Here is a 15,805-nt window from a genome sequence, read left to right on the forward strand (position 1 = left end):
TTCAAATAATGCTCTGGAGGGTTTGGTAACACAGTGTGTTCCATCATTACTTTTATGAAGACAGAGGGTGTTGTAAGTCATCAAGAAAAGTTGGGGCACTTGTAGGATTTGGTAGCCCCAACTTTCAAGGCTTGATCAGCCTCTATTGCTGCAGAACAGCTTTACATTGTTAACCCGTTTTTTGTTCCATGAAAAAGGCTTTTTTGTATAATTCTGGGTAACCTTACTTTTTTTTTTTATCTCTGGCAATTCACCACTTACCTTTGTACCATTTCAAGCTGTTTAATGGACTTGAAATACTGAATTTCAATTTTAAAAAAATGCAAAATTGGGGCATTCTAGAACTTTTGATCAGCAGTGTATCTAAACCTTCTCCAATTAAAGCTTAGACTTGATACTTCGTGATATTCTGAAATTCAAAAGAAATGAAACTCACACATTATCGGGTTGGTGGCAAAAATATCAGCAATGGATTTCTAAGAAACCTGTCCAAGCACTCCATAAAGCACCTTAGAAATACACACACACTGAAACGTCCGTATTAACGCGGGCGACTACTATTTCACAACATTGTTCCATTTCCTGAAACACTTGTCTTGTGGACCTCACTCCCTCTCTCTTTTAATCACAGATCTCTAGTTGTGTAGCTGTGCAGGGGCGTATACCGAGTGCCTCTGAAGTGTCGTTGTAGCTTGATGAGAGCCCAGTGATTGCTTTGTCAGAGCCTTGTTGATGAGACTCAGAGAGGGGAGCTGGAGAGTGACCGGTGTCTGGAGGAATGAGGGACCAGCACAAGCAATGTCGGTATAATTAATCGGGCTGCAGTCAACCAGAATCTTGGTGGACTAAAATCGTATCTGCTCTTAGAGGAATTGATTGGTCACAGGGACAAAAAAAAGATCTGTAATTAACTTTTACTTTTCCTGCTGGCCTTAGTAGCCAAAATGAAGTATAAAAAAAACACAATAAGCTCGTATTTGCAGTATAATCTGTTTTTAATCTCGCTGTTTAGTTTGATAATTCCCATGGGGAAGATAGGAGGCTTCACATCCAGCTTGATCTGGGTGTAGCTATTACTACAGGCAGTCGCTGGAACCATCGAAGGTGTTGCTGGATGCCGTTATAAAACAGCTTTTAGGCCAAGCATATTAAAATATGCCAGTTCTGATACATTCACACTCCGAAGCCTCAAGCCCAATAAAAAAAATAAAATGACAGAACATCCTGAGGCAGACAAGTTAGCCTGCTGTTTTTACATGATGTGCCATGTTGGTCGTGAGCTGTAACCATGATTTGTTGGCCGTCTCTTCTGACAAAATGCAGCATCACCAACGATTTCCTCAACATAGTGTCATTTAGTGTGGAATTGCCTCTGCAGAAATGTGCAATAAAGGACAAATAAGTTATATCTGGCAGTTTAGGTTAGGTGTGAAAGGTAAAAGTTGGAAAAATGCAGAAGTGTTCACGGTTAGAGTGTTGTTCCCGCCAAAAATAACAGATTCATCCTCAAAAATGATTGATGGCAGATGAGAATTTGGTCAGATAAGATGCCTTAATGATTTAATATTATTGTATTTTGATTTTTTTGATTAAATAGTGGCACATACACTGCTGTTCAAAAGTTTAGGGTCACTTAGAAATGCCCTTGTTTTTGAAAGAAAGACATTTTTTTTCAGTGAAGATAACACTAAATTGATGATACTAATGTGGTAAATGACTATTCTAGCTAGAAATGGTTGACTTTTAATGGAATATCTCCATAGGGATACAGAGGAACATTTCCAGCAACCATCACTCCTGTGTTCTAATGCTACATTGTGTTAGCTAACGGTGTTGAAAGGCTAACCGATGATTAGAACACCATTCTTCAATTACGTTAGTACAGGAATAAAACTGTGATTTTTTATGGAAAGCATGAAATTCTGGGTGAACCCAAACTTTTGAACGGCAGCAAAAAATATCAGAAAAATCACTACTTATCTTCTCATAGCTTCTCAAAAGTGTATCTTTGCTGCTTTTCTTTCTTTTACATCACTTTAAAATGACATAAAACAAGTCTTTGGACTGTTGTTTCAACAAATATTTTGAAGGTGTCATCTTGGACTCGAGGAACTCCTGATGGACATTTTTTTCCCAACTATTTTTACATTTTAGTCCAAAAATAGTGAGCGTGAAGGAACGACTAAAGAGAAAGAAAGCATCAGGGACATTTGGCAGCATTTCTCTGTTGAATTGACTGCCCATTAGTTCCCCAGAAGGATGAGGGAGGAGGAGAGGAAGGAAAATAAAGAGAGCTGACAGGACATATCTGAAAGGAAAGATAGATTGGTCTGCACTATTGAAATAAACAGATTGGAAAATTGGAGGGAGGGACACACACAGTGAGAAAGATGCAGGCGAACGTAGGATCCAGTCTTTGTTCCTTTGCATGGGGGTGTGTAGACAACAGACACACATACGTCAGGCTGCCATAACTCATCATCATCCCGCACAAGAAAAAAAGAGAGAGAGAAAGAAGGCGAGAGGCATCTCGCTGTTATCAGCACAATACAAACAACAGTGTAGTCTGTCAGGTCACATCGAGACAGAGTAGAGCAAGATGCAGCTTTGGATTGGACTTCTTCTCTATCTTTAAATACTTCTCAAACACACAAAATAATTCTATAAATGCTGCTGTTTTTGCAGTTTCGTTGTCCCATCTCACCATAAGATATTCTACATTTTTTTACTGTAGCGTGTCACAGATGAGAGCTGATACATCAGCTGCCATTTATTTAATTAGCATACTATTTGAGCCGTTCGGTTTGGATTTGACATTTTGCTCGGTGAAGCTGTGGGCGGATACATGTACGGTCACGGCCCAAAGCCTTACTAAAGATAGACGAGAGATAGATACGTCAGACTAAATTTGTGGGCTCCTCCGCACATGCTGCGTGTGACACGGTTAGCGGCTGAGGGGCTGTTTACGCGCCGTCCACCATGTCTGTGCCCTCATACGTGTGCGTGTGCAAGTCAGCCACTTGGTCACACAGGGGGCCTCTCTGTTGGGCATATTCTGTTTTTAACTATCCATCCACACCCTTCAGAAAGGGAGAGGGAGGAAGAGACTGGGCCTGTCGAAGTGAATTACAGTAACCATTTGGAAGATGGCAAAAAAGAGGGGAGGAAAGAAAGTGGGACACAACAACAAGCCGTGGGCACTCACTCTGTGACACTCCAACTGTCCAATATGATCACTGCCTCTGTAATGCTGGATAATCCCACATTCTTCAACGGTGTGTGTCAGCACCGGCTCAAAGTAATCATATTTTTGTGGGTGCATATTTAAAAATCATACACCTACACTCTAATATGATGCTGATTTAGGCTTACTAAAGTATTTGTCAATCAGCAGATTTATTTACTCGTGAATACATTGGATTTTTGATCGAACAACGAAAGAATTTAATTAAAGATATCACCTTGGGTCTTTGTTATTAATGACATTTTACTACATTCTTACATTTTACAGATGAAGTGGCTGTTTGGCAGATTGGAAAAAAATAATCTATCAGCTTAAATTGATAATGAAATGCATTTTAAGTTGTTACAGGCTTTCATGAAATGTAGTTTGGGATTTAGCAGAATGCTTACACTATCATTCAAAATTTAGGGTCACCCAAACAGTGTCATATTTCCATGAAAACTCACACTTTTATTCATGTGCTAACCTAATTGCACAAGGGTTTTCTAATCATCAGTGAGCCTTTCAACACCATTAGCTAACACAATGTAGCATTAGAACACAGGAGTGATGGTTGCTGGAAATGTTCCTCTGTACCCCTATGGAGATATTCCATTAAAAGTTTCCAGCTAGAATAGTCATTTACCACATAAACAATGTCTAGACCATATTTCTGATTCATTTAATGTTATCTTCATTGAAAAAAATGCTTTCCTCTCAGAAAATAAGGACATTTCTAAGTGACACCAAACTTTTAAACAGTAGTGTACATACATATAATTTGAAGAACCAAAATGCCAAAAAACATACTTTGACAAGGTCTCTTCATTTAATAGTTTGTCACAAGTTAATTTTTCAACTCTAAAAAGTCCCCCTCAGTCTTTTTAATTGACACAACAAATACCAAAATTAAAAAAATAAGAATATTAACTGATATTGTAAATGCAATTATCAGTATATTTTTTTGAAAATCCTGTATTAATCAGGCTACAGCAAGTGGGCAGAATTTTTAACTCCTCTCTTCTGCTTACATTCTTAATGCTAAGCTAAGCTAATTTTTGGCTCTCAGCTCTAAATCCACTTATTTCCTAGATATATGCACTACCATTCAGAAGACTGGAGTTACTTAGAAATGTTCTTATTTTTTAAATAAAAGCAATTTTTCAATGAAGACAACATTAAATTAATCAGAAATACAGTCTAGACATTGTTAATGTGGTAAATGACTATTCTAGCTGGAAACGGGTGATTTTTAATGGAATTTTTAATGTTAGCTAATGGTGTTGAAAGGCTAATTGATGGTTAAAAAACCGTTGTTGCAATTATGTTAGCACATGATTAATAGTGTACATGCTTGGTCTGGGTGACCCCAAACTTTTGAACAGTAGTGTGTTATTAGATTTTACATCTAACTCTCACTGAAAAAGCAAATAGCTTTTTAAATGTGCTGCATATTTCATTTAATCTTTTCCCTTCTATGGCACATAAGTAAGGCTGCTCTTGAATATTTCCTTTGTGTTTGGTTTTCAGACACAGAGGCGGAGAGGAACGCACTGAAAGAGCACGTCTACCCCAAACTACGAGACTTCTGCAGGGAGAACTATGGCATTGAATTCCAGGTAACTCTATGATTCTTTTCTTTTTTCTTAAATTTCTTTCTTTTTTGAAGTCCCACAATCCAACAGCTCCAGAGAACTGGTACTTCCAGAGCTTTAGTTTGCCAGTATTGACTGTTAAGTGCCTCCAAATCAACATCATGGCTTACACAGCTGTACAGTGCCGGGAGGCCCCCCCCCAAAGACCTGCATGCAGTGGTCCCTGTCCCTTTAAGCGGACAGAAGGCCAGCAGAGATAAGGCTTCGTTCGGTGAGGGCTGGCACGAATCGAGCCGTGGATAAGGCAGCATGATGCAAGGGCTTTCCCTTTGTTGTTGTCGGAGAACTGCCGCATTCTCCCCGTGGTGTCCACCGATCAAGATCATTTGCATTGCAAATCAGCATCGGTGTACACGGAAAGATCGCTATCAGAGGTTTGTTTGTTTAACAAATCCTGGAGAGCCCTCAAGTCAGTGGGAGATTTCTGCCAAAGATTATTCCTGGAAGGATTTGTGGAGATTTGTTTCCGATGATGGGACTCATGACCCCTGAATTGTTCCATAAAACTGTTGTCAGCGGGGTGTCGGCAGCTAATTCTCATTTTACGCTAAGAGTGCCTGGATCACAAACAGCTCCGAGCATATTCCATCTAAAGGGTTTGTAACAAGACTAAGTACAGTAGTGTTTAGAGTCCCTCCTCCATATGCACAATTATCACGCTAGCTTTTGTTCAGATTTGAGTCAATGTTGGAGTTACAAAAACAAAATGTTTTCACATTTTTTGCATGCTATTTCAGTCAGAACGCAAACAACAGATTGTGATTATTTTCAGCAGGCTTACGGCAGTGTAACCGGTGGCTTCTCTCCTCTGCGTTGTGTTAATTCAGCCGACACATGGGTCTATTTCGGAGGCGATCTCCGTTTATTACAGTTGACAAAAACGACACACAAAATCTTCCATCACACAAGACTTGTACTCCTACAGAAATAAATAATGAATAGCCATATTATAATGAGAAAGTAAACTTATAAGGAGAGTTATATTACATTAAAACACACATATTAAAATAGAACAGACTGGCGACCTGTCCAGGGTGTCCCCTGCCTTCGCCCGAGTCTGCTGGGATAGGCTCCAGCACCCCCCGCGCCCCTAGTGAGGATAAAGCGGTGTATAGAGAATGGATGGATGAATGTTAAAATAGCATAATCTCACTTGCCTCTCTTTCTCAACACATGAACAAAACGGAAGAGGTAAGACGGGAAAAACTCATTTATAGGATGACGTGGGGCAGCTACAAATATACGTAGGGGTACCGGGACACACCAGCCAAGGTTCCACAAACAACTGAGAGTCAACCAAACTTTGTGTAACAATAAACATAATAACAAGAGATGAAACAATAAAATTTTATATATGTATGGGGCATGTGTATTTAACCCTCAACCACTGCTGCACAACTGACCCTGTTACAGCAGCATAAACGGGCAGATGCTGTATCAAGGAATGATGACCTTTGTTGCTCTTCTGTGTTAGAAATCTCAAATGTTAAAACCTAAAAAATAGGAAACACTCTGCATTATATGTTAAGGCTGGACAGTTAATTAAATATTCCTGAAATCACAGTACGGCTGAGTGTGACATCCATATGACAGGAGCTGCAATTGTTTGATAAAAGTAAAAGTGTCGCAACACAGAGAGATGATCCAATGTGCAAAAGCTTGTTCTCCAGACGTAAGGTAGCATGCTTGTTTGGTACGAACTGCAGCAAAAATCTTCATTTTATAGTAGTCGTTTCATGAGAAAAGAAAGGACAAAACTTCCCATTCCCACTAAAACCGTAGCACATTTCACAATATATGTCAAAATAATTCCAATACCAGCGGTGGACATATCATTCAGTCTTCCTATATGTACGGTAAACATTAACAGCAACATACAAAAGGAACAAGAAAAGAGCATAGTACTCCATCAAGGCTGTATCATTTCCGACGGATGAAATTTAGAATGTGGCCATTTAATATAGATGTACCAACAAACAAAATGACCTTGCGCTGAGCACAGATGTGTATTAATCCATTTATGCATTATGGGATTTGATGGAACTCGGACACACTCTCACAATCTACCGTAATTTCTGGACTATTGAGCGCACCTGAATATAAGCCGCACCCACTAAATTTAAAAAGAAAAAAGTTTTGTACATATAGACCCTTTAATGACCCACGTCACAAATGACGTCACAGCTTTAGCAGCCGTGACCGAAAGGCGAAAGACTGAGGGACTAGGCTCTATCAACTTTTCTAAAATGTCGTCCTGCTGTGTTTTTGGATGCCAGAATAGGAGGAATGACATTGGCGAACGCAAATTAAAGTTTTATAGGATTCCACCAAACACTCGTGCTCAGAGGGAACAAAGACAGTTGTGGTTAAATGCACTGAGGCGAAAAGACTGGACAGAGACGATCAGCTGCAGTCAATTCCAGCCATTTTCAGTGCAAAAAATCGCTAATATTCTATTTGTAAATAAAAAATATTCAATTCAATTCAATTCAGCTTTATTCCAGACACTGGGTCCAAATACACACACCATAAGAACAAGGACACAACAAGACACAGAAAAAAATACAATCAAAAACAATAACCCGTTAAATATGACAAGAAATGCAGGGAATATTGGACGCGCATTGCGAGGTGCATTTCCTTGAAAACAACGGATTCGTTACCCGCTGTGGTAATCACATCTGAAAGTGGTTTATACCGGCGGATTCATGAGAATCTAAGCTTTCCATCCGCGTATAGTGTTTATATAATCGCATTTGCACCCTTCGGACATTCTTTAAATTCCTATGCAAATTAGTAAGTGTACTGCCGGCGGTACACTGAAGTTTAACGGGTTAAAAATGCTCGAGTTTGCAGCGCAAACTCCCAGCGCAAACTATATACTCCCAGTCCCGCTTGACTTCTCGCTCCGCTTTTGCCTCCAGCATAAGCCCCGCCCACAAAAAACGTCACAATGTTTGTAAACAAATAAAGGGTCTATATGAGCCACACCTGACTATAAGCCACAGGTGTCCACGTTGTAACGTGAGATATTTACACAGAAAGATTTTATTTAACTTGGAATTAAATGCATACTTTCTTCCCAAACAGTGCCTGTAACACGGCAGTGAAACACATTGAGTCAGTTCACACTGCCAACTCCAGCGCGCTAAGATAGCGAGCGCTAAGCTAGCGAGCTTAGCTTAGCACGCTACTGCTAAAACTTATCTTTAAGTTTTTTACTGTATTGTATATATGTGGAGAGGGATTTGTGGTTCTTGCCTCACCTGCCTGTTCGGTATCATCGTCATCAGAATCATTTCACTCTGCCTCCGTTTCCACACTCTTCTCTGCAACACACACACACACACAGCTGCAGCGCTCCTCCTCAAGTCACACTCACACACACACACCGTAACCTGCCTAGGTTAAAGGAGAGCAGGCTTGGACTGCAACAGCTTTATCATACGCATTTCTTCAAGTGTTTTCCATGATGAGGGTGTGTGCATGAAGCGCAGAATGACTGATCTGAAGAATTTAGTGCGTGTTTGATTTAATTCGAACAGTGTAAATGGTCCACTGGGACCTGTTTGGTAATTTTATTGGTCTGATGTGAGGAGGCTAAACTTAAAGCTGCTGTCCGGAGTTTGAATCGCAGCGTCTCCCAAAACACTGGTGGTCCCACCCTCCCTCCCTCTGATTTCGCCCCTTTATTTGTGCACGCGCGCAGTACATGAGAGAAGTGCCCGGAGTGCTGCAGCATCTTGCCTGTTTTGCTGTTTTCCCCTCTTCTACATTTAGTACATTTAGTAAATAATAAAGGAATTACGTTAGAATGCTGTATTGAGTCTAACTTGTCCTAATACCAAAATAACATGAATGTGTTAGGACTAACGAGTAAAGTTTCAATATGTGATTACACTCGTGTATCCCTCTCGATGACGTTGTTTATCAAACTTAGTGCATTTACGCGTGTATATGTGTTACATTGTTGATTTATTTCTATCTAGAGTTCAGAATTGCATGACTCCTCTGACGAAGAGTATGTCCCAGACGCCCCAACATCTTCCTCCAGAGGTCGGGCACCTAAACGAAGCCGTCAGGCGGGCTATGGAGGCCGTGGTCGGGGAGCGACGCGAGCACCCCGAGCCAAAAAACGTCCTGCAGTCTCTTGGCCTGACAAGCCGTGGGATTGGTAACTTTTCTGGAAGTTGCTGAGCCCTGATGCTCTCTCCTCCACAAGCAAAACAAATGTGCGCGCGGTTGCGTAGTGTGTAGCTCGCCCACCTCTGCATGGGCTTGCTTGCTGTGCGCGTAACCGTTGATTGACAGCATGACAAAGCGGAAGCTCAAACTTGATTGGTCGGCAGTGACCGGCGCTTTTTGGAATAACATGGGGGTCTATGAGAGGAAGGCGGAGCTCAGGAATAAATTTTCATATCGCGTTATACTAACTTTATATTATAGTATCGAACTAGACTAACACATTTAAGCTTTGTTAAAAAATGATACATAAATTGAAAACAAACGGAAACTCCGGACAGCAGCTTTAATGATGGCATGAAGCTCGCACGTAAAAATCTATACATTAGCCGCATCTTTGTATAAGCCGCAGGGTCCAAAGCGTGAGAAAAAAGTAGCGACTTATAGTCCGGAAATTACGGTAATAAGTTGTTTCTTGTATTGTTCAACGGTCAGTTTGTAGTAGGATCGCAATCATGTGATCGTCAGCAGGCAGCTGACATAGTGTTCACTTGTCATAGTTACAGTGATGCTGTGCCGCTATCTTGCAATGATACAGAAATCTTTAACAAATCTGTGGATCCAGACTATAAGCTGCATCAATGCCAGAATCCAATCACTTGGTTCCTTGTTTTATTTCTGACTTTCTCAGAAGATTTCATCCAAATCCGTCTGTTTTTGAGCAATGTTGCAAACAGACAGACAGACAGACAGACAAACCAACTCTGATCGTCACGTAACTTTGCCTCCTTTGCGGTGTAATTTTGAGTCAATTCTGTCTGTGTTCTGTTGAATGGATTTACAGTAATGCGCCAAGACCAGCGTTCCATTCCCTCCTTTAGAAGAACAAACTGCTACTGCGACTCCTTCATTTTATCTGCTACCAGGCTGTTAAACCTTGATGTGATTTTACATGATCGTTAATTTCTTTTAAAAGCAGACAGTTATTTATTTACATTAGTTATAATTCATCTAAACTACAACAAATGTTTTTCTGCTGCTTGTTGCTCCCTCATACTGACCCCTGTATATTGATCTGTTGCCTCTGACATGTAACTACCTTGCTTGTAAGTCTTGAATTTTATGTTCGCAGACTGAGTAAGCTGCAAATGAATGGCCCTTCTTGGGATCAATGAAGTTGTCTGAATCTATGTACGGCTATGCAGGACATGCAAATATGTGCATGTGTTCGAATACAAAGTTCTCTCTGGCCGTTTGTTAATGTTAATGGAGGTCAGAGTGAATGATTTTTGTCCTGAGTAGCTTTATTGAAGGAGATGTGATACATTTTTAAGGGCCTCCTGTATGATGGGGGTTGTTTCAATTCGAGAAAAGTGAAATATGTCATGGTTCACACACAACTTTTATGTTCACTTTAATGCATGACTGTGGCAGTTCTACATTTGGGAGCGAAACAGCTTATGGCTGGAGTCAAAGAAATGTTTCATTCTTTGTCATGTAAGGCAGATTTCCTCACTTTTCTTAACCACCTGAACCCCAAGCACTTCTATTATAACAAGCACAGCCATTTCTAGAAGTACAGGAACATTCAAAAATGTCTTCACAAAGTTAGAATGTCATAAACAACAGCATAATGATAAATCCTCAGTCGTGACTGTTGGTCACAGATAAATTACACACAGCTTCATGGTTGATTTTTTTTTTTTTTTTTTTTTTTTTTTTTACAGAATCTTGTTGATCAAATTGTTTATTTTTGTCAAAATTTTAAATAGGACATGTAGAAAAAAGTTATTTTTGATGACTATCACTGTAATTACTATTATACTTAATCACGTTTGGAATGGGATGTCACAGAGGAGTACTTTGAGGGTCATCGGAAAATTTATAATCTGTGGATTCTTTCGAGTTTTACAATTTCTGTCTCTAATAAATGGGGTGGTTTTTGTATTTTTTGTAAGACAACTTGCCTTTAAAACCCACTGGCAGTATTATTGCATTTCATCACATCATAATCTCTTGTAAAGCATGTTAGAGATATAGTATTTTACTTTAAAAAAGACCAAATATTACAAAAATGAGACACAATGACAAAAGCGAGAAAGAAAATGACAAAAACGAGAGAAATTACACAAAGTAATAAAAAAGACGCAAAAAATGAGACACAAAATTTATAAAGCAACAAATAAATAGACAAATGACACAAAAAAATGACAAAAGCGAGAAACAAAATCGCAAAAAATGAATAAAGGAAAACAAAAAAATGACAAAAAATGAGACAAAAAACACAAGCGAGACAAAAAGGAAACACAAAACGACAAAAACGTGAGACAAATGATGTAGGAGTCAGACAGAAAAAGACAAAAAAACAACAAAAACAAGACAAAAATTTACAAAAATGAGACACCAAATGACAAAGGAACAATGAGCAACAGAGTCTTTTACTTCATCATCAAAACAACTTGTCATGGTCTAGAAATTATTTGAAATTTGTAGTTTTACAAATGTACAATTTGCAGTTCATGTCTTCTCTGTAATTTTTGCAATTTTTTTACAAAGTCGTCCTGCAGGCCGGATTGGACCCTCTTGAGGGCTGGTTTTCCCGCGGGCTGCATGTTCGACACCCCTGGTTTAGAATCACCAGTTAACCTCAGCATGTTTTTGGATCTTTCCTGGTTCTTTCTGCATGGAGTTTCCATGATCTTTCTGTGCATGCCTGGGTTTTCTCCTGGTACTCTGGCTTCCTCCCACAGTCCAAAAACATACACATTCAAACAATCACACTGGCATTCACACCTATGGACAATTTAGAGTTATGAGTTAACCTCAGAAAAATCAGAGGAAGGCGGGGATGCAAACCTGAGATCTTGGAGCTCCAAGGTGACGGTGCTAACCACTGACCCACTGTGCCGCCAAACATCACAAAGTGAAATCACAATTCCTAACAGAGGCCTGTTTTAAGAAAATTGCAAGTGATTGAAATTCAGAAGCAACTGTTGTTGCTGATACCAAAACCTGAGTTATTATTCAGCTCAGCCTCTTGCAAATATTCATCAACACGCTTCCATAAGCAGAGCAGCCAGTTACTGAATGCAGCGGAGTTCCTTTCATTCAAAGCATTGTACATGTCTACCAAAGTCAGTTTCATTACACTTTTCAACCCTGAATGAAGTGCACAGCACTGTGTTGTAGGGATGTCACGATGTCAATTTTTTCAGTCACGATTATTGTCAGAGAAATAATCACGATTTCGCGATTATTCGCGATTATCGGCGTTTTGAAAGAAAACAACTGAAATATTATGTTTTTTACTTTAAACATTTTTATTGGTGAAATTTTAAAACATCCAGTGTTTTAAGGTACAAAACTACACACTATATAATAAAGGATAGAATAGAACATGAACATAAATTAACTTTAGGAACTGTAGGCACAAGATTTTAAGCTACTTTTGCTGCCTTTACTGGAATAAAAATACAATGTAGACATAATTTACAAAACAAATATGTCAATTTAACCAAATAAATAACATGATAACAGAGGTAATATAGATTGTTGAACAAGAGTTTTTTTCAGAACTTATTCAGTCATTGCAAGTTATGATGCAAGAATGTAAGCATGTTCACATTCTCAGTGCTGAGCCTGGACCGTTGAGGGCATGCAATGTGGCCACTTGTGCTGAATATTCTCTCAGAGGGCACACTTGTTGCTGGAATGCACATAAACTTTTTGGCCAGTTTTGAAAGAAGAGGCATTTCTTCTTTTCGTGTCTTCCACCAAGACAATGGATCTTCATCTGCACTAATCACTGGCAGTGATAGGTACAGTTTCAACTCTGAGTCTACTTTTTCCTGAGATGTCTTGGGTACCGCAGCTGGTGTGTGAGCTTTTGTGATTCTTCGAAGGAGTCCTGACAACGTTGTGCTTTTCTTTCTAGAACATGCAGCGCTGGTGCCTTCGTCTGCACTGTCATCATCCCCAGCAGTGGCGCTTGAATGAGGTTGTTCTTGTGCCATTTCAGTAGTTGGAGAAAGTGCAACAGCTTCTGCTGCACAGGATTTCACAGTGTCCTCTAGGCTTTCTGTGAAGTTGCCTTTAAACCTGGGATCAATAAAACAAGCAATATCAATGACCTTTTTCATTTCTTCTGTGTACCTCAGCTGAAGTAGCAGGTCATTTCGAACAGCACTCTTCATTTCTTCAGTAAGTTTGCTGTCTTCTTGGTTTTGGGTTAGGATTTGACCTTGTATGTGTTCGAGCACTGGTTTCAAGGAGGAGAGTGTGACTTGTTTCTCTGAAGCCATTACATCTGTGAACTCGTTCAGTGGTTTCAGAAGCTCGTGCACTGTCTCCAAGACAGTGATGTCTGAATCAGATGGCATTAGATGCCATGAACTTCTGTCTGCAGCCAAAACAGCACATACTGCTTGCTGCTGCTCCAGGAATCTGGAGATCATCGCAAATGTGGATCCCCACCTGGTGACCACATCATTAATTAGGGCATGTGCAGGGATATCAAGCTCTCCTTGTTTCTTCTTTAGTTCTCTTTTCTTCTTCCAGCTGCGTGAGAAAGCTTGCACAAGATGGCGGCATGCTCTTACAGCTTTCTCCACTCTTGGGATTTTGAGAACTTTACTTATCGCCAGGTTCAGATTGTGCCCAAAACATGAAAACCATACACAAGGAAAATTTGTGAAAGCCTTTTTCATATTTGTTGCATTGTCAGTGGTGATGCCAGTTAGGTTTTCTGTAGAGAGGCCCCAGTCCTGAAGCATGTTTTCAACCATTTCTGTTATATGATCTGCAGTGTGATCTTCAGGAAAGTATAAGGCTTCAAGGCAATGAGCCTTGAGTTCCCAATCAGCGTTCACATAATGAACAGTGAAGCTGATGTAAGGTTCTCCTCCACCTCCACTACTTGTCCACACATCTGTTGTTGCCCCAAACCATTCCACTCCTATTATTTGTTCCTCGATGCTTGCTCTCACCTCCATGTACAATTTGGGTATTTCATTTGTGGAAAAGTGGGTTCGTGATGGCACTTTGTATTGTGGAACGGCTTTTCTCATCAAATACTGAAATCCAGGTTTTTCCACACTATGAAACGGTAACATGTCCTTGGCTATGTAATATGCAACTGCATGATTGAGCTCTTTGGCTTGTTTGGACGAAGGTGCATATTTAATGCATTTGGAAAATGACTCTTCAACTGTTGGCTGGGCAGTAGCAGCAGGAAGGGCACCTGGAGTTTTTTGCTGGAAGAAATAAATAAATATAAATCTTTAAAATAAATTAATGAATACGTTTATATTAAATTTTGAATAAGAGAATAAAATATGTACTGAACTATTTAATATAGTAATATCAAATATAAACAAATAACATTAGTATTTCTTACTTCTTAGAGGCTATTCATTATTTTACTTGTCTGCTATCAATATATTATACACTATATGTGGAATCAACACTCGTGCTGAAAGGGAGATGCTGCGCGTAAGCCCCCGACCCCCTCCTCCTCCTCCCGCACCTCTCCTCTCCCCCGCTCCACAGCGCTTCCAGGACCCGTGTGTGTTTGTTTCGCCTATGCGCTGTAACTTTTTACATGCTTTTTGGGGAACTGTGCGTTTACCTTGAATTGAACAAAGAGAGAAGGATGATAATCTCGAAGATGTTGGATCATGTTTGATGTATTTGCGCCTTTTGCTGCAACTTTCCGACGACAAGCTTTGCACGTCGGGTGTCCATCTGCAATTACTTCACCTTTATCATCTTTTGGATACCCAAAGTGATCCCACACAGCTGATTTCAAACGTTTTTTTGGTGGATGCAACTCCGGCCGGGGAGTTCCTCCTTCTGCCATTCTCACCGGTGAGTGAAAGCAAGCCCGCTCTGTGCTCTGACCGCTCTGACTGCAGCATGTGCTCTGGCGTGGCGCCACTGTGTCTGCCTCCCCGAAACTTACGTCTCTCGCTTTGCGCCTCTCGCGAGACATTTCTGCGGTTATCGTGGCTTCTAAATATAGCTACGACTATCACACCGTGTCCATTTATAATCGCGGTAATCGTGAAACCGGTTAATCTTGACAACCCTACTGTGTTGAAAGAAAAGCCTCTCATATACACTACAGACTCCACCTACAGCCAGCTGAGTCAATCTACATGAGTGAACTTAAGAGTTAAAGGATCAAGGCTGCGATAATTAGGCAAAAAGACGTACGCAACATCTTTCAGGCGTGACGAGATACAGACACGGGAGAGAATCGAAGTCAACTCAGGCAGAGACGTTTTGGCTCGGCTATCTGTGGCCACGTGCCTGTCTGGTGATTCAGCTCGCTGTGATGAAGCATGAGCTGGAATGATTATGCAGAAGGCCTGGGAGTTAATACTATGACTCACTTACACTCCTCTCCGTCCTCCTCCTCGACTAAACCCTCCCTCCACTCTTCATCCTCACCCACGCCATGTGAGAATTGGCACCTCGGCTGAAATCACGGTTTACCGGAATTTAATAATGATCTGTTCAGCGACGTGATGAATCATTGCACGTGTGAAATCAGGCACGATTTCCTACGTACAGTGTTCTGCGGCGTGAGTAGCTTCTTTCTCTAGCGGCATTCATATTTTGGCTTTGATTTGTAATTTATGTGTGATCCCGCCTCCCTTCTCTCACAGACACACGTCCGCTGGCACACACTGACACACATATGCCAAGCTGATGAAACCCTATTCTCCCCGGTCCCTCATCACTT

The 15,805-nt window shown here is 40.4% G+C and overlaps 1 protein-coding gene across 3 annotated transcripts in view; it reads left to right on the forward strand.

Annotated features, from left to right (window-relative positions):
* Positions 1–15,805, forward strand: part of LOC110963001 (NACHT and WD repeat domain-containing protein 2) — a 73,162-nt gene that overhangs the window by 13,148 nt on the left and 44,209 nt on the right. For all 3 annotated transcript variants that reach the window (XM_051944257.1, XM_051944256.1, XM_051944255.1), the window contains one exon: positions 4,754–4,842. In XM_051944257.1, the coding sequence (XP_051800217.1) occupies positions 4,754–4,842 (89 nt within the window). The remainder of the gene's footprint in view (positions 1–4,753; positions 4,843–15,805) is intronic.

The sequence above is a fragment of the Acanthochromis polyacanthus genome, chromosome 23, assembly GCF_021347895.1.
Source record: "Acanthochromis polyacanthus isolate Apoly-LR-REF ecotype Palm Island chromosome 23, KAUST_Apoly_ChrSc, whole genome shotgun sequence".
Classification (NCBI taxonomy): domain Eukaryota; kingdom Metazoa; phylum Chordata; class Actinopteri; family Pomacentridae; genus Acanthochromis; species Acanthochromis polyacanthus.